The sequence below is a fragment of the Cervus canadensis genome, chromosome 20, assembly GCF_019320065.1.
Source record: "Cervus canadensis isolate Bull #8, Minnesota chromosome 20, ASM1932006v1, whole genome shotgun sequence".
Lineage (NCBI taxonomy): Eukaryota > Metazoa > Chordata > Mammalia > Artiodactyla > Cervidae > Cervus > Cervus canadensis.
This window is the reverse complement of record NC_057405.1, coordinates 44,225,179-44,250,205: the sequence shown is the minus strand read 5'-3', so window position 1 is coordinate 44,250,205 and position 25,027 is coordinate 44,225,179. Positions and strand designations below refer to the sequence as shown.

The 25,027-nt window shown below is 43.7% G+C and overlaps 1 protein-coding gene across 12 annotated transcripts in view; it reads right to left on the bottom strand.

Moving 5' to 3' along the window:
- MCM9 (minichromosome maintenance 9 homologous recombination repair factor) overlaps nt 1–25,027 on the bottom strand; it is a 104,713-nt gene that overhangs the window by 17,538 nt on the left and 62,148 nt on the right. For 5 of the 12 annotated variants that reach the window (XR_006264020.1, XR_006264019.1, XR_006264021.1 and 2 more), the window contains exons 9-13: nt 15,993–16,195; nt 15,201–15,404; nt 13,831–13,913; nt 13,215–13,360; nt 1,620–1,671 (exon numbers count right to left, since the gene is read on the bottom strand). Coding sequence is in view for 5 of the 12 variants with exons in the window: in XM_043439703.1 (XP_043295638.1) it covers nt 7,244–8,702; nt 13,215–13,360; nt 13,831–13,913; nt 15,201–15,404; nt 15,993–16,195 (2,095 nt within the window). In the remaining 7 variants the exon portion in view is untranslated. Of the gene's footprint in view, nt 1–1,619; nt 1,672–4,637; nt 8,703–13,214; nt 13,361–13,830; nt 13,914–15,200; nt 15,405–15,992; nt 16,196–25,027 lie in introns of those variants that run through there. The other 7 variants (XM_043439703.1, XM_043439702.1, XM_043439706.1 and 4 more) reach the window with 6 other exon arrangements.

The following is a 25,027-nucleotide window of genomic DNA, read 5'->3' as shown; positions in this document are numbered from 1 at the left end:
AAGAACACTGGAGTGGGTTGCCATTTCCTTCTCCAATGCATGAAAGTGAAAAGTAAAAGTGAAGTCACTTAGTTGTGTCCGACTCTTAGCAACCCCATGGACTGTAGCCCACCAGGCTCCCCCGTCCCTGGGATTCTCCAGGCAAGAACACTGGAGTGGGGTCCCATTGCCTTCTCTGAGAAGAGGGTGGCCCACACTCTTTTTTCTGAAAGCCCGTGATGACTAAATGTGAAATGAACTAGACCCTTATGACTTTGGCCTTGCCCTGACACAGTCACATTTCTTTGGGGAGCAGTCATGATACAGTTGATGGGACACAGGTTTTGAAATCAAACAGTTCCTCCCCCAGAAGCCATTTGTTGGCTGTGTGACCCTGAAAAATTAACACAGTCCCTCTGATGATGTCCATCTATAAACAGGGTTAATAACAGGGTCTACCCTCATTAGAATGTAAGCTGCATGAAGGCAGGGGTTTCTGTTTGTTTTCCTTACTGATGTACCCTCAGTTCCTAGAAGAGTTCCTGGCACATAGCTGATGCTCAATAAATATTTGGACGACCATTTGTCCATCCTCCCCCATCTCTCTCTTTTCTCAGTGGTTCTCAGTGACTGTTGACCAGACGCAAAAGGCTACCTCTCCTCAGACCCTAGAGCCTTGGAGCGAGCTACGTGCCATGTGGGGAAAGCCCAGAGCTCCTGGCAGCGTTGCCCACATCCTCTTTCAGCGTCATGGGCAAATACACTGCCATCTGGGCCACACCTGGAAGGCAATCCGTCCATGTACTGACATCAACCTTAGCGCTCCCCTCGGGATAATCATACATCTCAACGACATAAAAAAAAGGGGGAGGAGAGCAGCCTGTTGACCTTTACACTCGCCACTCAACATCAAGGTTTGCCGTTTCCCTTTTGACCCTGGAATAATTGAAACAGATAATACTTGGAAGTTGCCAGAATACCCACATATCCACGGTGGTTCCTTGGCCTGTGAATAAAAAGTGGGGAAGGGGGCTTCCCTGGAGGTCTAGTGGTGAAGAATCCATCTTGCAATGCAGGGGCCATGGGTGTGACCCCTGATCGGGGAAGATCTCACGTTCCACAGAGCAACTAAGCCTGTGTGCCACAACTCCTGAGCCTCCAGAGCCCGTAAACCACAGCTACTGATGCCTGGGTGCCTAGACCCAGTGCTCTGCATCGAGAGAGGAGCCCCTGCTCGCTGCAACTATAGAAAAACCTGTATGCAGCAACAAAGACTCAGCACGGCCAAAAACAAAAAAAAATAATTTTTTAAAAAGTGGGGAAGGGTAAGCGCGAGTCTCTGGTGCTGCACTTCTACTCTGCCCCTAAGCCAGACTGCAAATTACAACCATCCCAAGGCAATAGCAGAAACTAGCGACAACCCTGAACACCTAACGGAAGCAGAGTGGTGATCCCCGTTAATTTCCATCTCATTCATCCGTCTGGCCTCCACAAAAAAAGAGGTCTGGGAAGATGTCAGCAGAGTACCCCAAGTCCATCAACCTTGGGGTAGCTGTTGCACCAGATGTGGTACAAGCCACAGCCGCCCCCCAGCCCCCACCCGCCCAACAGCTGGTCTGCAGGTAACAAATGATACTCATGGGCTTTCTCCTCTGCTCTCCATTCTTGATTGCCCTCCCCCGAGGTTAGCACCTGTTGACAGACAGTAAACGAAATGAATAAACGTCATGGTGGGTTACAGAATTAAAATGCTATGGAAAAATTAAGGAAGGGGAAGCATGTTTTTGCAGTGTGAACAGGTAGGTTTCACTGAAGTGGCATCTGAGCAGAATCCTGAACGAAGTGAGTGAGTTCCTTCAGAGCAAAAGCACTCTGCAGAGAGAGGAGCAAGTGAAAAGGCCCTGGGGCTGCTTCATGTCTGGAAAATTACAGGAACCAGCAAGGTCAGTGATCCAATGTCAAAAAGGTAGCACGTGGCCAGGTTTGCAGGGCCTTAGAGGTCATTATTGTATTATAAACAGTTTGGCTTTTATCTGGGATGAGATGGGAGCTGCTGGAGGGTTTGAGATAAGTAATAGTATCTGACAGGTTCACTCTGGTTGCTGTGCTAAGGATAGCCTGTAGGGAGGCAGAGCGACAAAGTGGCTTGGAACTGGTGTGACAACAGCAAATGTGGTGAGAAGTGTAGAGATTCTGGTATGTATTTTCAATAGATTGCATTGGATTTGCTCACAGATGGGGTGTGAGGTACAGGAGAAAGTAAATTGTCAAGGATGACTCAAGTTTCTGGCCTAAGCAACTGAAGGATGGCGTCTCTAACTTACCAAGATGGATAAATCTGGGAAATGACCAAGTATGATGGGGACAAGATCAGGAGTATTATTGGAACTACATTGAGGTGGAGATACACTTACTAGGAGTTGGGTAGAGGAGTCTGGAGTTCAGGGAAGGAATCATTGGCTAGTGGATAGGCATGGGGAGCCCTGACTCAATGAGGGTGACAAGGGGTGGGGTGCAGATAGAAAAGAGCCCTGGGGCCCTTGAGCATTAAAAGTCGGAGTGAGAAGGAGAAATTAGGTAAGGAGCACAAAATTGAGGAGACCTGAAGAGGTTAGTAAGGAAGACCACAGGCATGTGATGTCCTGGAGGCCAAGTGACAAAGGATCTCAGGGAGGGGAGGTGAGTCAGCTATGCCAAATCACATGAGGTAACTGCTGCTTAATGACCATTCAGTCCAAGAACCCAATCCACCAGATTCCCAATTTTGCTATGCAACCAGTCTCCTTGATGTATCAGCAGGCACTGAAAACTTAGATCTGAAATATTAAGCAGCCTTTCAACACAGGTTTATTATGAATGTCTTAAATTAAAACAAGTTTGTCTCCACACAGAAGTGTGCCTGATGCAAATACTTGCTTTCTGGTGGTTCAATTTAGTCAACTTAAGGTGCCAACCAAACATAAAATTGTTGTTGTTCAGTAGCTCAGTCATGTATGATTCTTTGCGACCCTATGGACTATAGACCTCCAGGCTCCTCTGTCCATGGGATTCTCCAGGACAGAATATTGGAGTTGGTTGCCATTCCCTCTTCCAGGGGATCTTCCTGACCCAGGGATCAAAACTGCATCTCTTATGTCTCCTGCATTGGCAGGTGGGTTCTTTACGATTAGCACCGTCAGGTAAGACCAAAACATTAAAAAGAGTGGCCCCAAAAGTATTCACATTCAGAAGATAAGTGACTTACACCCTACTCCTTAGTGAGATCAGGCTGAGTGTGTATATCCTACGTCTGTCTCTTCTTGGTCGATATCTTGCATCTGGGTATTTACATAGACACATGAACTATTTATTAATACTTGAGTTTTTCTGTCAAGTTCACTTTTACAAATATTACTTTTAGATGCATTTTTAAGCCTCTAAGAGGGAAGAAAGACAGTGGAACTGATGTAAGAACAAGAGAAGAATGTGTCATGGGGGACAGTTATCACAGCTTCCCGTGCGTGTCCCCTGAGGACAGTGAAGGGAATGAATGGGAGTAACGCTCCCCAGTACACCCGGTGGGGGGGCGGGTCTTCACCATTTGCAAGATGGGACCTAGGCAGTGAAACCTCTACCAGAGAGAGAGTATTTAATGTGAGTCAGTAGTCATCTTCCACCTTTCTCGAATGTTTAACAACATGGAAAGCAGACACGGAAAACGTAATTCTGAACACTGAGGAGTATGCACTGGCCTTGCCTTCCACATTTGGAGTTTTTTAGATTTGAAACTAGGGTGTCTGACAGGCTGCATCTGAAAGGTCAGCTTGGTCCCAGGTGGTCCCTATAGACTTAGACCTTTGGGTCAGTAGGTTCTGAACACTTGAATGCTGTGGATTGGCTAAAAGTGAGCTGTAGGGATCTTCCTTGTGGCTGACCTAAGATTTTTCTGTAGAATTGGCCTTCCAGCAATTCCACCAGCAGCTTGGCACTAGAAGAAGGCAGAGAAATCAAATACAGTAAACACACAAAGACGTGTGTGTGGTTCAATCGCTTCAGTCGTGTCCAACTCTTGGTGACCCTACGGACTGTACCCTGCCAGGCTCCTCTGTCCATGGGATTTCCCAGGCAAGAAATACTGGGGTGGGTTGCCATGTCTTTCTCCAGATCTTCCCAATCCAGGGAATGAACTGGTGTCTCCTGCATCTTCTGCACTGCAGGCAGCGTCTCTATCACTGAGCCACCTGGGAAGCCCCAAAGAATACGTAGGTTTGTCAGAATTAACATTTGACAATCAAGAGTACATCTCTATTATTAAAGTTTGGCTATACCTTCAAAAAAACTGTAATGTTTCATTGAATTAAGCCGAAGAGTTAAAGATACCAGAATAATATGCTTGTTTTGTCTGTATTTCTAAGAAATGCTAAAAATTATAATAATGAAGTCCCTATTATAAATCTTAGAATAAAACATATACACTGAAAAGTGCATCTTTAATATGTCAGAAAACTCATTCCTTTTATATAGTTATGATAGAATTAAGATTCTGGGTTAGTCTTCTCATAAAGAAAATTAGGTACAGCTTTTATTGTGTTTAAATAATTTTATATAATTAAAAATCTTTCTAAAGCGTCCACTGGCCTGAAAAAAAAATATAGCCTGACAATTGATCAGAATTAAAGGTTATTTTTACACTTTCCTTTATTTCCTTTATTGACTACAAATATGATTTTTGAGACTGTACATATTTCCCCAGAGACACCTATGTTTTTCCTTGGTACACACGTTAAATACCATATAAGAAAAAATACCATAGTTGTCGTGAAATCACACAGTATAAAAGACGTAGGACACAGCAGCATAAAACATGGCCTCAGGACACTAAACATTTTCAGCTCTGAAACTAAAGGACCCCAGAGCAGTGGTAGTACTGACTCCCCCATGCATCCCTGAAGCCCTGGGTTCGGCATTTAATATCCCTGGTCTCTAAGGAATAATGCCTTGGGGCAGCGGATTCTATGAGCTGAGGTAGGAAAAGAACTAACGTGGGTCTGGAACATGCTGTTCTTTTCAAATAGCATAGATGCTTTTAGGAAAGTCAGAGTCCTAAAAGGACCTCAGGGTCAACATACAGAGACTTCCCATTGACCACGTTGTGAAGGTCATAACACAAAAGTCAGCTGTGACAGAGTTAATTTTTTAATAAGTAGGGAAGCATTCACATTGAGTAGTTTATTTTTTCTAATAATAATGTCTGTTTGTAATATTTACATATATAGTTACTACTTTCTGCGTAAGCACTGAAGAATAAACAATGGAACTTATAACTTGACCAAATGTTCCCAGCAGAAGAAGGTACTAAAAAGAAGTAGGCTGGATTTATTATCACAAATAAGAGGATATATGGTGAGTACAGATAATAATCAGGCAGAAGATGGCATAGATGGTCATATACAGTAACTAAGGAAGACAGACAATTCTTTAAAATTCTGCATTTTAAAATAAGAATGACTGTGTCCTGAAGAGACAAGTTAACTATATGAAACTAAGTGCTCTAGAATCAAGATAGAAATGAAAGCTCTAGGATACAACCACTAAATGACAAAAACAGAACAGATCAAAATACCCTAATGGCAGATCAATAGGTTAGGTACTATCAGTCATGTCCAGCTTAATACATCATTACTGCAAGAGATACCAAGTCTCAAAGACAAAAATTTATAAGAAAGGGACTTAAAAGCTTACCAAGAAAAAAACACGTCAGCTCATCATTATGGCTCGGGTTTGAATTGCCCTGTTTTCACAATCAGACCATGTCCTGGCTAAGAATCAGCCACTTAACAACCCAGATCTTTTCCTTTTCCTTTAGTTCTAATAAGAATGCTAAAGCCCAAAAAAGTACTAATACTGAGAGATGAGGAAGATATCACATTAAGAATCATACTACACTAGGAAGTCAGTAAAAGTACAGAAATAAGAAATTACCTAAACCATAGTCTTGATGTTTTAGGATAGGTTTAAGTGAATATGCAATAACAACTTTTATAATCACTGCTTAGGTATGTCTTTTGTCAGCTGCTTAAGTTGTCTGATGATCTCAAAAGACTCACCCATACTAAATTTGTAGTCATTATTTAAAGTCTTTCAGAAAATTTAATTAGTCCATTTTGGAATTAATATTTAAATGCTCAAGAAAAATTGAGATTCTTAAATTTTTTTCTGTATGAATTCAATGAAATGATCATTAAACTAAGTACATATAGCTTTCAGTATTCCTCATGCCGAAAGTCCCTCAGACAATGAAAGAATCTATTATCATTTTCCAAATTCAAACTCCAGGACAGAAAGCTTGTAATTATGGAATCCTTGCTAGAATCTAAAGGAAGAAGTTTTTCTAAAAGCATTTAAGAAAGACAAAGCTTGAGTTGTCTGTTCCTACCAAACAGTCATTGCTTGGGTTTAAAGACAAATGAATCATAACTTAGTAGGAATCACGTTTCCATATTAACCACTTGGATGGGTGCCATGATATATAACTGAGATTAACATACACCCTCTTCTTCCAACCACAGGATTTAAATTGTGTTGAAGGTAAGTCCCCAAGACATAAAAAAGAATCTGAAGTGTAAATTCTTGGTTCAAGAGAGAAAGGAAAACTCAGGTCAATATCCCAAGAAAGTGTCTCTTTGACCAGCTGCCAGATCTTTAAGTCTACCATGGAATTGTGAGAAGGCCTCTTGGAGAAACAAGAGCTTTAATAATATTTAATATGACACATGAGAATAAACATAAAAAAAATTCAGAAAAATCACATGATTCTGGCAAATCATAATAAATACTTACCATACTCAGCACATCTTGGGTGAAAAACAACAACAAAAAAAAACCAGAAAAAGAGTTCATCGGACTTGTTAGCTTTATGAGCGTTATCTTTGTGGCATTTGTTCCTGAGGGAATGAAAGAAGGGGTCTCAGGAAAACCCACTCCCTTAAAAAAAAAAAAATCAAACCCAAACAAAACAAACAAACATTTTAGGAATACAAGTACAATGTTTGCAAAATCAAGGCACAGTTGTTAATTAATACAATTCATGTGCTGGTATCACCATGACTACAATAACTGTACAGCTTTTCACATCATGAGGATAAACCTGAATTTACAAAACCTGATGGCAGGGGCAGGGGGTGGCATTCAGCATGGTGTCCACATCTATAAATGCCACACTGACATCCTGGAGGCGCTGGCTTTGGTGGGGGAGGGTGAAACTTGACCAGAAACCTTTTCACGATTACGGCTTTTTTCTCATTTCCTCATCCCAATCAAAATCCAGTGGTTCATCATCTAGTTCTGGTAAAGTGAAGAGAGATGTTTTGGAAAGACTTAGTTTCTCGGTGGATGTGTCCAGCTGAAAAGTTTTCCTCTTCCTGCCAAGCGCTGTGGCTGTGGCCCCACAGCTGGGGCCGCCCTCACCCGGGTTCTTACTTTCAGGAGGAGGAGGGGATTCTGATTTGGATTCAGAGGGGGAAGTAAAGGAGAAGTTTGCCAATCTGGCTAACGTGCAAGCATGAACCTTGCTGCTTTTATTACTGCACAAAACCTCTTCCTTTCTGACTCTTTCACTAGCAAGACGGAAATGCCCCGTGTCACTACCAAGCTCTAACTCAGGGTGGACAGTGCCCTTTGCAGGGGTGCGTTCCCTCTTCTCTCCTGGTCTGTCTTTGTAGGGTGGCTGCTGTGACACCCCTCCTGTCTCAGCCTGTGGCTGAGCCGAGCTTCTAATTCTGGAGGGGGAGGCCGGCTTTTCTGGACCCTTCCCAGGCAGAGCTGCTCCTCCTTTTGCCCTGCGCTGGGGGGTTTCAGGACTCTGAACTACTGGTTTACTGGTGCCAGGAGACACAACACCATGGTCCTCAGGGGAATGGGTCAGTTTTGACTTCTGTTTGAAAGTGAATTTTGCCAGTTTGGCCGCAGGGGCACCCAGACTCTCAACACTTTCATGGTGGGGCTCTTGCGCCTGAGCGCATGACTTCTGCCTCTTCCTTTTGGGAGTTTCCAGCGCTCTCTCTGGGCTCTGGATAGGAGTGGGCTGAGGATGAGAAGGGCTTGTGGGCTGCGAGGACGGCCTGGCGGGATTCCTGCACAACTCCCGGGCCCGCGCCCTGTGCAGCTTGTGCAGTTTCCTGGGGACGTGATGAGTCAGGACCAAGTCGGGCTCATCAGCACACACGGCCGCTTCAGAAACCGTGGCGGCCTTTCTTGCCCTTTCATCCTCACGGCTGTCTGGCCTCAATGGAGCTTCTGTCTCTCCTGCTGCTGGAGGTGGTTCAGTCTCCAATTTGCTCCTTTGGTCTGCCTCCCTTTCCTCCTTACCCTGAGATCTGTTGTTGCAGATTTTCAACCCCCTACTTGTTTTGGGACTAGGAGACACGGGAGCAGTGCTTTTAGGTTCAATCGGATGAGTTGCCACAGAGTCAAACCAATCCAAACTGTCATCCTGGCTATTTCTGTGCTCCTCTGAATGCTTCCTACTTGTTGGTCTTTTAGACCCCAGATGGGAAGGGGGACCGAGAAGTGGGCTTCCCCCGAGATTGCCTCCAACAGAGAACTGATGGGCGCTACAGTTTACTTCCTGCTGCGTCGATGTTCTGAAGTTTGATTCTTTCTGCGTGTCACCTCCCAGGGACCCTGGAGTCATCTCTGTTTCCACAGCCTGCGGCTGGGATTGATCCACACTCCGATTCTGTAACCTGCAGCATATAAGGAAAACATGTATTGCTTTAATCTTTTCCTTTCTTTATTCTCTGAGATGCCATCTAAAGGGTTTAAGTCCAGCATAATTCCAGGCCAATACCACATACCATCTCTTAGAGCAGCAGGAGGAAATTATCCTTTTTCATCAGGATAGAATACAAGTGCTCTGATAATCATACTAATTTAACCTAAAACTATAGTAAATAAAGAAAATGAAAGGGCAGGTTTGTCTATATTTTCAGATCTCTCTGGAAGTCTGTTTCATTCATCAGATTGTTGGAAGGTCAGTCTTTTCTCCAGTGTTAACTGTTCACCTACAAGACAGCCTGGTGGCTACCTGAGCAGTAGCTGACTACTGACCAAGAGAAGCGGCCTGAGCTCTTTCGCAGCCAGTCTGCAGAGCCGAACCAAAGGGGAAGACCAAAGATTATGACCTCCTCACACCCCTTCAATTAAATGAGGCACTGAATTTTAGTGCATCTAAAAAATGACCCTCCTCAAGAGTAAAGAGACTATGATTCCTCTGTGCTTGGCACTCCCTGCCCCGTCCAGCAGTCACCCTCGTGGCAGGCCTCCCCCAGGCAGCCATGACCTCCTTCCTGCCAAGCCCAGCACGTTTCAGCATCTGTTCTGGGCAGCCACTCTCCATCAGACTGACACAGAGTTGAAACCTACTGACCTACCGAGAATGACGGAGTTAACCTTGTGACATTCGTTTTAAATCTTGGGCATATTAGAAACTGAAATATTGCCAGAGGACCGATTTCTAACAGGGATTACAGCAGCTTTTCAAAAAGATGTCCCTTAGAAAGCCCTTCCTAACAACCTAAAAATGCCTTTTCAGTATAAGGAGCAATATGTCTCTGCTTCCAGGCACTAAATCCGAAAAGAAACTACACCAAAAAGCTGATAAGTAAATTTTTCTGAAAATCATGTGTTATCATAGAAAAAGGAACAGAAGATATCAAAATTAAATGGATTTAAATTTAAATGTATTTAAATACATTAACACATTAATGATAGCTCTCTCTGGGAAATAACATTATATGTGATTTTTTTCCCCTTATTCATTCATTATTGTTCCTTTCAAAATACTTTATAAAGAATGTGTATTGGAACTTCCCTGGTGGTCCAGTGGCTAAGACTCTGTGCTCCCAAAGCAGGGGAGCTGGGTTCAATCCTTGGTCAGGGAACTAGATCTAATATGCGGCAAGCAACTAAAAATCCTATGTGCCGCAATGAAGACCTGGCACAGCCAAATAAATAGATAAATAATGACTTTTTTTTTTTTTAAAGAATGTATTATTGATTACAACCAGGAAAAAAACACTAAAAATTTACTTTTAAAATTTGGGCTACAGTTACTCATAGTAGACTTGGGAACAACAATACAGAAAATCTGAATTCACTGTAATCACAGTCAGACCGAAAAAGACAAAAACAAAAACAAACCTAAATAGCTTTCACAATTACTACTATCTAGTATACTTTCAGTATCAAATTGAGGTCAGGGATACTCATAACTGTTAACACTCCACAACTTGAATAATTTATGGGAATTTTAAAGGTACTGCTATTTAAACTCTACACTTTACTATACCACCTAAAAGACACCTTCACACTCTATTTTGAGACGGGTAGGACAGCTGCCGTTTGAGGCTGGCTGTCACTAGTGGAGGGGCTTCCCCAGTGGCTCAGGGGTAAAGAATCTGCCTGCAAAGCAGGAGGCACAGGAGATGCCCGCCTTTGCGGGGCACCTGGTTCTGTTGCTGTGAGGATCAGCTCAGGAACTCTTGCATTACAAAGAAATATCAGAAGGGAAAAAAACTTTTTTTTTTAAGGCAGAATCCTATCTTTCATACCATCACTTACTCTTTCTGTGTTTTCCTTCCTTCCCTCCAGGAGGGTCATCTTGAATCTGATAAGTCCAATTGCCCTTTTTCTATCATACAACACTGCTCTGAGACTCACAGTCCTTCCTTTCCTGAATCTGACGTGTGTCAGTTTGGGGTACTCAAATGAGCTTCTGCTCACTCAAAATGTGAGAACCCTCTCCAAATGCAAAGCCAAGCCCAGGACAGGACTGAAAAGGATCGGCTACCTCAACCCATAAAAGAACCAAAGGAAGAGTACTGATCTTAACACTACGCTCTGGATCATGAAAAGGCCAGGAGACCAGAAGATAAAGAGGCTGATTTTAGACAAAGTGCAAGTTTACCGGGTATCAGCAGGACAAAACCATCTCCCACTTTTCCCCAGAAAGCTGTGCTGGGGTTTTATAAATAGAACAAGAACACTGCTGGATGAAGGGAGTGAGCAAAATAGGAGAGAAATGCCAGGAAAAGAATTCTCAAGGTTTTGCTTCAACAGCTAATCATCCAGATGTGCACCCCAAATTCTCCCTGTGTAGCCACGAGGCTCTCACATGCTATTTCCCAGCGCCCAGCTTTGAGATCAACACCGGTAACATGCTCAGGTCAACGATTAACACACATGCACCAGCAGGAAGAGGCCTGATGGACACACTTGCCATCCTTCACTCCCTCGACACAGGCACAGACTCAAAGTCTAGCTCTGTAATAGAAGCTCACGTATTTAGGGAGCAAGCAGGGCTCAGATGATAAAGAATCTGCCTGCAATACGGGAGACCCGGGTTCCATCCCTGGCTTGGGAAGATCCCCTGGAGGAGGGCATGGCAACCCATTCCAGTATTCTTGCCTGGAGAATCCCAGGGACAGAGGTGCCTGGCGGGTTGCAAAGAATCGGACATGACCGAGTGGCTCTTTCTTTCAAGTGTAAAAGTTCAGGCAAAAATTCTTGAGGTGATGCGTGTGACATGTTCCTTCCCACATGTCCACAGTAACAAGTCACTAGAAAAGGGGGTTTTGAAACACTGCTCCTGTCATTCCTGCGTTGTTCCCCTGTAGGATGAAAAACAGATTTACCTCTTTAACATAAAATGTCATTCTTACTGAGGAATTTTTTCAGTCTGGCTGTTAAATTGTAAATTTTTAAGTCACAGATTTGGGAGTGTAGTAGGGAAGGAAATCGTGATGCTGAGGGAGGGTCAGAGCAGCTGCTAACAGACCAGAAGGGCCTTTTTCGGGTCAAGCCGTTGCTGTACTCTTCTCTCCACTTCCAGAACCGTCCCGGCATTCTGGCACAGGGCTGGCCTGAAAGCAGCTTGTGCCTCGGTCTCTACCTGCGATTTTCTTCCACCTGGGTCATATAAAGACTGTGTGTGTTCTTAGTCACTTAGTTCTCAGCCTGCTGAATTCTCCAGGCAAGAATACTGGAGTGGGTTGCCATTCCCTTCTCTAGGGGATCTTCCTGACCCAGGGGTTGAATCCAGGTCTCCTGCATTGTAGGCAAATTCTTTACCGTCTAAGCTACTAGGGAAGCTGCCATATAAAGACTAAAGATCAAATATTTATTATGTTTGGAGGAAAGCTTCAGACAATAAGAAGTGAATTAAAATATTAATAAACATGAAGATTCTTTATGCAAATACCCTTGCACATGTCCTCTCCTGTGACACATGCTCCAGCCCAGCTTATAAAACACTTTGTGTCTGGGCCTGGCCTAGGATGAGAGAGCCACTCTCCTGGCGGCCAATTTCCTCCTCCTCAACAGCAGTCCCAGCCACCTCTCTGACAGCACTACCTCTTACACTGAGCCAAAGAAAGAGAAGAGGAAAAAAGCGGTGGTAGCAAACAGGATACAGCCCATTCACCAAGGTTTCTCAATGGAAACTGTGCGTTATATGGGGTGTAAACTGTAGGTGGCATACCTTGGTCCTTCTCACATAATCAGGACCCAGTTGGTTGTACACAGTAAAGGACCAGTCCGTGTTCTCCATAAGGCTCCCTAAACCAGCCAGCCAAGGGGTCCCCCCAGAGGCTGCCATCAGCCCCCTCCTTTCCATATGTCTACACCACTTCTCCCATCAAGAGGCGGTGTCCATGTCCCTTCACCTTGCATGTGGGCTGACCCTGTGACTTGCTCTGACCTGTAAAATGTGGCAGAAGTGATGCCATGTCCGCTCTGGCCCAGCCCATGAGAGGCTAGCGGCTTCCACTTTTGCTCAGCCACTTGCGTCCTAAGCTACCATCTCAGAATTCCTACTGCCTTACGGTAGAGAGAGCTCCTGGCCAAGTAAGTCGCCCCAGCAAAGGCACCACACGTGTGACGGAAGCTCCCTTCGAAGTTCCAATCCCAGCTGAGCTCCCAGCTAAATGCAGGTGTATGAGTGACCCCAGCTGGCACCATGTGAAACAGAAATAAACATCCCACTGAACGCCCCTGAATCTGAATCCCAGAAAGTGAGCACTGAAAGGGTATGGTGGGTTTTTTTAATAAGCCACTGAGCTTTGATGGAGTAGATTATGTAGCACCAAGTAACTGCAATCTCCTACACAGATTTTCCACTTACTTTACACTTCTTTCGTTCCACTAAATGCCAAACAAGCATGTTCCATTACATGCCTTTCTTGGTTTTCTTTTCTCACCTTTCGAGTCTTCTCAGTTCTTCACTCAAGAGGTTGGGCAGCTCCAGCTTTTCCAGAATAAGTTCACACTGCCTCTGGTACTGCCCCAGAGGGTTTTCAGGAAAGGAAGTGTGGAGCGCATTCACACCTCCTAGCAGCGCACCTCCCTGACAGGGCGAGAACACGGGAGACACCAGCAGAGTCACCAGGCCTGCACACAGAAGTGCACGCCGGGGACCACTGACCCCAGGCGGTAAGACCACCCCCTACGCCCCCGTCACGGCCATCAGAACCACCTGGGAGCCTGATTCAACTCTCAGGAGTCCTCTTCCCCACTGCCCAGCAGCACGCACCGCTCTGGGGAGCCACTTTGTCTCGAGTGGAACCATGAGCATCTCAGGTGTGTTGAGGAGAAAAAGGATTAAGACCCACTACTTTACACCAGTGGGTAAAACAGTGCGGACTGTTTCCATGACAAATTTTTTCGCTTCTTTTAAATGGTTCCCTTTGGATAAATTTCCAGGAATGAATAGGTCTAAAACATGGCCATTTTTATAACTCCAGATATGTTATAAACTGTCTTTTTTAAACAGTGCTTGCAATTAGGGTTCAAATATTAGGTACAAGGTATGCTTACCTGCATAGAGGACTCCATTACTGACACCACTGTGACAGCATCTTCCAGAGTCACTCTATCACGGAACATCAGGCGAGCGTGAGCTATGGAAGGTGCATTTGAAATGATGAGGAAATTATTTTTATGAATATCTGAGGAGACAAATGTAATACTCTCCTTGGTGCTCCCCACTCCAAAACTGTATATTATTAATGTGCTTCTAATAACAAATACATTTTACTAGAACAAGCACAGATGTCTAAGTTCAAGTAGCTTTAGGTTCTTTCTCTAATAGGGGGCCTAATTCTTCTGCACAGCCCATGACAATTCTGTGTATTCACATGAAAAAGTACTCTGGGCTCCAGCAAAGAAAGGGGCTATATAAGCATATACTTGATGTTTAGTAACTTTTAACTCTTACTCTCTAATCTATTATAATCTAAACAAAACTAAAATTCATTTCTCATCTCCGGTACATCTCTTTATCTGTCAGCTTTTCAAAACTACCAAACTTGCAAGTCTGAATCTTAGGTATTTCTTGCCTTAATATTAATTATAAATCCTTGACAAAGTGAAGCAGTTTTGTTTTATGGAACTTTTTCGTTAAGCATATATCATATCATACAGTTAATTCATGTGAAAAAAAATTTTAGGATTATTTAAGTAAGTGCTAAATGTAAAAGCCAGTATTAAGGGAAAAAAAGTCTGGGGATGCACATGAGCTGCAAGCATGCACGCAAGTCTCATACGTTAGGCATGGGACAGAGGACCGCATTGTTAATTCAACGTTACTGTGTTAGTGGTGGCTGTGAGTGGCAACTGCTGAGAAATAACCTAGGATGCTATACAGAAAACAGTTCCCAACAAAGGTATATTCAAATAGAGGCCATCAAGAAAGAAACCATACAGTAAATAAGACTTTCTAAATGAATGAGGTCTCAAGTTACAGGAAGTTATGAGATGTCACAAAGATTCCTTTTCCTTAATGCCACTACATTCCACTCAACATCTATAATCTGTGTAGGTTTCGTAGCTTCAAGCTTTTACTTTTTAACCAATTGGGAGCAAGCATCTCAGAGATCATCCTTACTCATCTCTGAAGTCATGGTGCCAAGTCCCAAGCCTTGCTCACACTGTGTGTTTAGTCTCTTAGTCGTGTCGGACTCGTTGCGACTCCATGGACTGTAGCCCGCCAGGCTCCTCTGTCCATGGAATTCTCCAGGCAAGAATACTGGAGTGAGTTGTCATTCCCTTCTCCAGGGGATTTTCCCAACCCAGGAATCAAACCCAGGCTTTCTGCATTGCAGGTGGATTCTTTACAGTCGAAGCCACCAGGAAAGCCCTAGCTCACACTGGGCACCCAATAAAAGTATTTGTTGAGTGAAATTAACCTTCTGCTAGTCGTATCAAGCTCTCCAGCAGGCGGATGGTGGTTCGGGCAGCATTCCGGGAGTCACTCTGCCTTTGCATCTGATAGTACCGGAGCAGAACTTGATTACCCTCATCAGACAGTGTGGGCTGTAGTTTCCTAATGAGGCAGAAGTAGGATTTCATCTTTTCCATGCTCCAGAGCTTCTCTGATTTGTTTGGGTAACCTGTATATATCAGGTATTGGGTCAGTAGTTTCTAAAAACAGGCAAATATCTCATATTGAGGGTTTTGATAAAGTTCTTGTACTCATTTTTAAAAGGATAAACTTTGGATTTTCTGGCCACTGAAATCTAGACCTGTCTCTGCATATAGTTCTATAATAAATAGTCTTAGGCTCTAAGCTTAATAAAGGTAAGCTTCCTACAGGGGTTTAAATTATTCAGAATAATTGTTCTGCCATATACAGTAATAACTAGTACTTGATAAGCCTAATTTTTTTTTTACAAAAGCTCCACATTTAGAATTGTTTCATAAATTCAGTCCAGTTTTCTTTGTGTATAGGAGGTGAACCACGTGGTAATTATACATAAAGTTGCCCCCTTTCACCACAAAGGACCTATGGCAAGCAAACAAAGACCCTTTTCCTTCTGCGCATTGTTCTAGGCTCACTAACTAGGCTCACTGCTTTTGGTCTAAGCATCTCTCTATAGACTCTTGGGTGTGGGACCTTGGGCATTTATTTGATTTTCCTCAAGGAAAATTTCATTTATGTCTACTCTGTCAATTTGAATGATTTGATCGTTTCCACATACCTTTGTTTTCTAAGATAAAAGAGGAAATGATACGATCCCAGTCTTCATTCTTGGTATCAAGCAGAACCAGGATCAGGTCGAATCGACTTAGGAGCGGGCTGCTAAGGGCGATGTTCACTGACACAGACTCATGGGCGTCGTACTGGCCTTTGGGGTTAGTTGCTGCAAGGACGGTGGTCCTTGTGTTCAATTTGCACACGAGGCTACCAAAAGAGAAGGCATAGTTCACTGACTGTTGAGATTCAAATGAAAAACAATATTAAACTTATTAACAGAAAGGGGCTGTTCCCGTACCTTAAAAATCTAGAGATGATCATGTCAAAGAGAATGTGGAATGATACAAACACCAAGTTCAAATGAAGGACATATTTATACTAGCCTATCTTGAAGAGAAGCAAGTGCTCAATACACATTTCTTATGCCCTGACTCTGAGCAGACCCCTCTAAGAGGTATACGAAGTTAAACCATACGTGGATACTGCTCTTAAGGAGCTTGCAATCCATTTGCTATAATGGTGAGACATGGCAGAATACAGAAAGTTCTAGAAGCATAAACTTCCCAGGGGAAATAAAGATGGTGTGTATTCATCTATGTGGATGGAAGAGACACTCAGAGAAACATTATGAAGTGGTTTCTGAGCAAGGCCTTTTGTGACACATGGACTTGTTCCCTGAGTTCACTTACTTGTTTTGGTTCTTCTAAAAGTGAAAGAAACAGGCAGAAGGGAAAGGAAAGGAAGGAGCAAGGGACGGAGGGGAGGAGGGATAGAAAAAGAAGAAATCAGCAAAACTGAAGGTTGATTAGTATGGTGTTTTTGAGGAGCAACAGTGAAGGGAAGGCTGAAAAGGTCAGGGCATGGTGGGCTGGTTAGACGGGGAAGGACCACAGATGGGACACGTTGGGGAGACGAGGGCAGTGGCCGAGGAAGAGGCACGCAGGTCCTCGGCAGGGCAGTGGCGGGACAGATATGGAGATGACATAACTCAGATGTTGTTTTTAAACTTGTTTATGATGGGCACGTCCTCAAAATAATACGGCACATTCACTGACAGTAACAAGTATGGAATTCCTTCTCTGTAAAAGCTGTCTGCTCTCTAGTGATGGTGGTTTTTAGCCATAGCGCATAGCCCTGGGACTTCGGTAAACATGTGCTACATGTGTTAATCCTTGGTCTATTTCCAGTTGGCGTCAGCAGTGACCTCATGCCCGAGGACTGAAAAAGTCTGAGAATCTGTATTTGTGGTAAGTGGCACAAGCAGACACAGAAGAGAACAACAAACAAGGTACTTTCACTGAAAAATAATTCCTCTTTTAAAAAAATCACTGACAAGGAAAAATTCTGAACACAGAGTCCACGTCTTATTCATATACCAAAATGACTTTGTAAAGGCAGCTGTTTAGAACTCAGAATCAATTTGCCATAAAACCAATGTAATAAATGGTTCCTAACTAATCCCACAAAAAGCACATTTAATCTCATACCAAAGAGGCTATTTGCACTTATCAGAAAAAAATGAATATTGCTTCAATACTTCAACACAATACAAAACTGTTTATGAAATAATTGTTTAAAAATGATTTTCTGAGAGATAAAATTGGTTGTTCTTCCTCTCTCTGCTCAAGAGCTATTTACAAGTCATTTCCTGTGGGCAAAGGACTGTACTGAAAATTGAGAAAGGTACATAGCTGGTGCCCGCCTTCGATGACTTCACAACAGAACCACTGGAGGTCGGGGAGGCGCACCACGGCGCCCACCAGACAGGACGTGTGCAGCGGATGCTGGTGGCAGTCACCAGTGTTCGTGTCTGCAAAGAGAGGAGGACAATGGACATGCAGAGACAGAAAGAAGGTGGTGTGTTATTCTGAGGTAACTGGGAAAAAATGCAAAGCTGCAGCTTTGGGAAGAGAGCTAAGGAAGAACAGTCTTCCTGGGGGGGAGGGGGCAGCTTGTGGAGATTCGAGTAATGAAGGGAGAGCAGGAGGCAGGGGAAGAGGCGATGGTGTGGGACAGTAAGTCAGGCTGTGACCAGCAGCAAAGAGGAAGGTGGGGACGGCACCAGGGGGACAGAGTGGCCTCGGTCACTTGAAAGAGGGGAAGACAGTATGTAAGCCGGCGGCTGCAAACCTGTGATACAAGCATGACCCACATTATCACCTGAAGGGGGCTTTCGAGAACAAAGGTGCTCATATGGCCTCATCCTAAGTACCGTGTACGCAGCAGCAGCTCACTGCACACGACTGAACGAGGAACTCATGAATGCGTCTGAGGTCAGGGCCATTCCACCAACCCAGTGTGAGCTCCACCCTCCTAATAATAAGAGGACAACTATCACACATGTAATACCAAGCACTGAGCCAGGCTTTATGTATACATGTTACCTGATCTTCACAACCACCTGAAAGGTAGATACTATCAGCAACTTGGAAATAAGGAAACTAGATGGTTCCAGATGGTAATAATGACAGTTAAGGTTACGAGCAGAGCAGCAGAACTGCGATTCAAACCCAGGTCAGCTTCACTCCAAAACCAACACTCCTGTACCTCCAGACTGCTACCCTGATGGTGAAATGTTTTAAGTGCTTCCTGTGGTCTTAAAGATTGGGCCTGAGGTTTTAGGTATGCATTTCCTTGCCTTATGTCTTTCCTACTTAATTTGATTCCCCTTGAGGGCCTGTGACTTACTGTTATAGTGCTCATGCTACCTGTCACAAATTTAAATGCTCAATGAATAAGGGATAAATAAAAAATCTTTATTTAGATCAGTATTTCTCAAATTCAGAGTCATTTTATACTCACAGGCTTCACCAGATATAAAATAATCACACTAAAGACTTTTTTTTTCTGCACTAACTTCAAAGAGTGACAACATTCCAGTTTCTGAAAAACCTGCTTCTCCATTGTTTAATCCACATGCTTAAACTTTCCTACATAAATAACATAAGTGATTTTTACCCTGGCAGGCCCTCCAGAAAGCACCCTTGTTTTGTGGCGGTCTTAATAGTCTCATCACATCTGGATGGGTGACCCCCATCTTTGCTGACGGCTTTAATCACTACCTACAGGCTGGCACTTCCAAATTTAGCTCCGGCTGGTGGCAATGGCTGCTCTGTGTGCAAACATGGTTTTCCTTTCTCCCTGGGGGCAGGGCAAGATTAAATTCCCATCTTCCTTTACAGTTACGCAGGTCTTCCCTGGCAGCTCAGTTGGTAAAGAATCTGCCTGCAATGCGGGAGACCTGGGTTCAATCCCTGGGTTGGGAAGACCTCCTGGAGGAGGGCATGGCAACCCACTCCAGTACTCTTGCCTGGAGAATCCCCATGGACAGAGGAGCCTGGTGAGCTCCAGTCCACGGGGTCACAAAGAGTCACAACTAAACACGGCACAGCAGAGCAGCGAAGAGCTCTAAACACAAGTCCCGCCGGTGGGGTGGGGAGAGAACATTTCTACTTCCAGGTCAGGCTCCTAAGAACCTTCCTGGGCAGCCTTCCCAGCTTTCCTCCCTCTCTGCTGGAACAGGTGAGGATAAAAGGCCCTGGAGTCAGACAGCCACCTGAGGGACTACACGGAGCAGAGCACCCCACCTTCCACCCACATCACACTGTGACTAAAGCAAGAAACACTCCCTCTGGCGAAACACTGCAGGGAAGACAGGAGCACGGGACAGCGGAGTGACGACAGAGCAGACAGCTCAGAAACCTGGGGCTTTGCAGGGCTGGAGAAAACAACGCCTCTAGACCTCAGAGAGTAAAGGGGAAGACTGAAACAGGCTCTGAACAACAAGGGCCCAGTCAACTGTCTCAGTGTAAAATGTGACCCAGATGAAGGGTGAAGCCCTCAGCTTAGACGGCCTTTTTATCAAGTTGAATAAAAGTGGTATGGAGACCCTCCAATGTTCGCAGCATGCTATTCATAATAGCCAAGAGGAGGGAGCAATACAAGTGTCCATGGGTGAATAAATGGATGAAGAATACACACACTCACACAATGAAATATTATTTAGCCTAAAATAAAGGAAATCAAGGGCTTCCCTTGGGGCTCAGCTGGTAAAGAATCCGCCTGCAATGGGGGAAACCTGGGTTCGATCCCTGGGTTAGGAAGATGCCCTGGAGAAGGGAAAGGCTACCCACTCCAGTATTCTGGCCTGGAGAATCCCATGAACTGTATAGTCCATGGGGTCACAATGAGCCAGACACAACTGGGCGACTTTCACTTCACTTTAGTCCAAAGGAAATCTTGCCACATAATACAGTATGGATGAACCTTGAGGGCATTATGCTAATTAATTTCACAAAAGACAGATGTGGAACAGTCTTACCCTGGAGATCTGGTTCCCAAGCCTGGCTAGTCAGTGAGAATGCAGGTGGGTGTTAATAATACAGATTCCCAGGTCCCACCTCTGAGATTCTGACTGAGGACAGGTATGGGCTAGAAAACTGAAAATCAGCTCAGTGAGGACTGATGCCATGGCTCTTCTACGACTGTTAGAATCACAGTGTACAATAAATGGTTACTTCTCTGTCTTGCTGCAAGGCTGTGAGCACCTTGAGAACAAAAGCCTTGTCTTTTCCTTTTCCTGGTATTAGTAGCAATCACAGACCATAACGCTTCTGAGCGTTCAAGACATGCTTACTGAGCAGAACAATAAACTGTCATCTTGTTTTTAAATTTCAGACTGTACTTCTACCCAGGTATGTGAGTATAATCTAGTAGCAGCAAATATATAATGGCAATGTACAATTTTTTCCTAAAATGTGTCCTCAGCCAATAGAGAGGGCACCTTCTATTATTTAAGAATCAGATACTCTGCCCTTGAGGAGATGCTATCCTAGTTAAGATTGAAAAGAACCTGGAAAATATATGAAACATTATCTTCCTCAAATAATTATTTCGTTTAGCATTCTACAGACTTACAGATCATCGCCATATAAAGCACTCTCAAATGACTTCACACAGCCGTGTGGCACTGTACTGCCATTTGCAGGCGCAGAGACTGACTGGTAAAGTACAGAACTGACACCCCTTTTATCTCATACTGCATCCTTTTCTTCGTGGCCTCCTCTTCCACTTCATTTAGCAGCCAGGACAAAATGTAAGATGTTAAACTCCCCAACTTTAACGTTTTCAGATTTAAGTAACGTAAGCAGAACACAATAAAACTACTGGTCTTTTCAACCACATATGGATTCAATAAGACTGATATTTTGGTTACTGGCACTGTAAGTTACATCCTTAGTAGACATCCTGAGGGCTTCAGCATTTTTTTTTTCCTACTCTGACTGCCTCTAACAAGCTTTTATTGGAGAAGGCAATGGCACCCCACTCCAGTACTCTTGCCTGGAAAATCCCATGGACGGAGGAGCCTGGTAGGCTGCAGTCCATGGGGTCACGAAAAGTCCGACACAACAGAGCAACTTCACTTTCACTTTCATGCATTGGAGAAGGAAATGGCAACCCACTCCAGTGTTCTTGCCTGGAGAATCCCAGGGACGGGGGAGCCTGGTGGGCTGCCGTCTATGGGGTCGCACAGAGTCGGACACGACTGAAGTGACTTAGCAGCAGCAGCAACAAGCTTTTATACTGAAAAATCACACTGACTGGTTCTCTCCCAGCCCCTTGTACATATGAATAGTGCGTGAACGGCTTATGATACACCTCTGCAGGTATCTGCCCACCACATGGAGAAACTTCAACCTCAACTCAAAAAACAATTTGTAGAATTGGCACAGTTACATGAAACAATTAAGAATGTGATTCTTATTTTTTAGAACTCTTCACCTCTGTGCAGTGTATATAAAGTCACACACACACACACATATTTCTGAGATTCCCTGCAGCCTTGGCAGCCAGCTAGACATTCTGATTCTGAGGTTCACATTAATACCCTTAAGAGAGATTAAAATTCAAATAGAAATTTCTTCACAAGTCAATCAGACTTTAGTCACTTGATATGTGAGAGAGACGACAGAGAAAAAACAAAAGCAGATCCATCCGAGGTCCCAAAAAGGATGTAGCAAAATATCAAATATCTCAAAGAACATCTTTGGGCCCAGAGAATGGGCCCCAAAATTTGGATGACGATGGCTCAGTGAGGACTCCTACACTAGGGGACAAAAACCAGAGGATGAAAAGTCTTTGAGCTGGAGAGGGAAGAGTAGTAAGGTGTTTCAAGAGCAAAATTCAGAGTATCCTTATTTTATTTTAGTTGAATACATGATTAAGTACTTCCTTTTCATACTTATCTCATCTTACCTGCTTACTGATGAACAACTTGACATGCTTTATGTCTCTAGAGACATTTTCTGAAAAGGTCCACATTTGGCAATTAACTGTATACATTTATTTCATCAGGAGGATTAATGGGCTTCTAATGAGGGAGAGTGAACTTAAGGCTCTGAAAACTTCTGGCCAAAAAATTAGATGAGCTACTGTTGGAGGATGATCCGACTTTTTCATAAGTCATTGAGTGACCCAGAGTCAGTGCTATGAAAAATGAACACACACGCTAAGATGGAACTTGAAGAGTGTTTTCCTTTGTTCCTACCACCAAGGAGATGACGGATGGACAGTGGTGACTGAGGGTACACTTAACTACCAGCCCAAGAGCGAAGCCAACATGTGGCACATTCTTACACTTTTCTGTTGGGTGATAGTAACAGCTGTTACAGTGATGTCAAAATAAAAGTTGAAAAAAAAAAAAACCTACAAGGACAACTTGAATGCAGGAAGAAAGATCACATAATTGGTGGTAACTATGATCTGGGGCAGAGAAGGCAATGGCACCCCACTCCAGTACTCTTGCCTGGAGAATCCCATGGACGGAGGAGCTGTAGGGAATCCCTGGTAGGCTACAGACTATGGGGTCGCTAAGAGTTGGACATGACTGAGTGACTTCACTGTCACTTTTCACTTTCACGCATTGGAGAAGGAAATGGCAACCCACTCCAGTGTTCTTGCCTGGAGAATCCCAGGGACAGGGGGAGCCTGGTGGGCTGCTGTCTATGGGGTCGCACAGAGTTGGCCATGACTGAAGCGACTTAGCAGCAGTAGCATGATCTGGGGAGAAATTGTAAGAACTTCTACAAAATACAGAGTTTGACCAAGAGTTTACAACTGACTAGGTACTTGTGACTAAGTAATGTCTTTTAAAACCCTGCCATTCTTTTTGTCCATCTCTTTGAAATCCTCTGAGTTCAAGACTTTTCTCATAAAGAGCCACCTCCTATTTAGATCTATACAAAAAAGATAACCTGGATAACCACGATGGTGTGATCACTCACCTAGAGCCAGACATCCTGGAGTGCAAAGTCAAATGGGCCTTAGGAAGTATCACTATGAACAAAGCTAGTAGAGATGATAGAATTCCAGCTGAGTTATTTCAAATCCTAAAAGATGAAGCTGTGAAAGTGCTGAACTTAATATGCCAGCAAATTTGGAAAACTCAACAGTGGTCACAGGACTTGAAAAAGTCAGTTTTTATTCCAATCTCAAAGAAGGGCAATGCCAAAGAATGTTCAAACTACCGCACAATTGCACTCATTTCACATGCTAGCAAGGTAACACTCAAAATCCTTCAGGCTAGGCTTAAACAGTACATGAACCGAGAACTTCCAGATGTATAAGCTGGATTTAGAAAAGGCAGAGGAACCAGAGATCAAATTGCCAACATCCACTGAATCACAGAAAAAACAAGAGAATTCCAGAAAAACATCTACTCCTGCTTCATTGACTACACTAAAGCCTTTGACTCTGTGGATCACAACAAACTGTGAAAAATTCTGAAAGAGATGAGAATATCAGACCACCTTACCTGCCTCCTGAGAGACTAGTATGCAGGTCAAGAGCAACAGTTTGAACCAGACATGGAATGACAGACTTGTTCAAAACTGGGAAAGGAATACGTCAAGATTATATATTGTCACCCTGCTTATTTAACTTATTTACAGAATATATCATGTGAAATGCCAGGCTGGACGAAGCACAAATCAGGACTGGAATCAAGATTGCCAGGAGAAATATCAATAACCTCAGATATGCAGATGACACCAGCTTTATGGTAGAAAACAAAGAGGAACTAAAGAGTTCTTGATGAAGGTGAAACAGGGAGTAAAAAAGCTCACTTAAAACTCAGCATTCAAAAAACTAAGATCATGGCATCTGGTCCCATCGCTTCATGGCAAATAGATGGAAACAATGGAAACAGTGACAGACTATTTTCTTGGGCTCCATAATCACTATGGACGGTGACTGCAGCCATGAAATTAAAAGATGCTTGCTCCTTGGAAGAAAAGCTATGACAAACCTAGACAGTGTATTAAAAAGCAGAGACATTACTTTGCCAAAATAAACTTCAGTCCATATAGTCAAAACTATGGTCTTTCCAGTAGTCATGTACAGATGTGATAGCTGGACCATAAAGAAGGCTGAGTGCCTAAGAATTGATGCTTTTGAACTGTGATATTGGAGAACACTCTTGAGAATCCCTTGGACAGCAAGGAAATCAAACCAGTCAATCCTAAAGGAATTCAGTCCTGAATATTCATTGGAAGGACTGATGCTGAAGCTGAAGCTCCAATATTTGGGGCACCTGATGTGAAGAGCCGACTCATTGAAAAAGACTGATGCTAGGAAAGATTAAAGGCAGGAGGAGAAGTGGATGACAGCAGATGAGATGGTTGAATGGCATCAGTGACTCAATGGACGTGTGTTTGAGCAAACTCTGGAAGATGGTGAAAGACAGGGAAACTTGGCATGCTATAGTCCATGGGGTCACAAAGAGATGGACACAACTGAACAACTGAACGACAACCTATTTAGATTGATTCACCAGGCTACTCTGGCTGCCTGTCTAAGCTATTGTTTCCCAGCACCAAGAAATCTACTAGTACTTACAACTGATGCATGACTTGTTCTTTGGTATATTTCTTAAGTGATTCTTTTGTCCTCATTAGCCTGGACAGGCTAAGCACTGGAATGCCCACCAAGCACATAACTCCACCACCCCTTCTACAGAAACGGCCATACATGGACAACTGG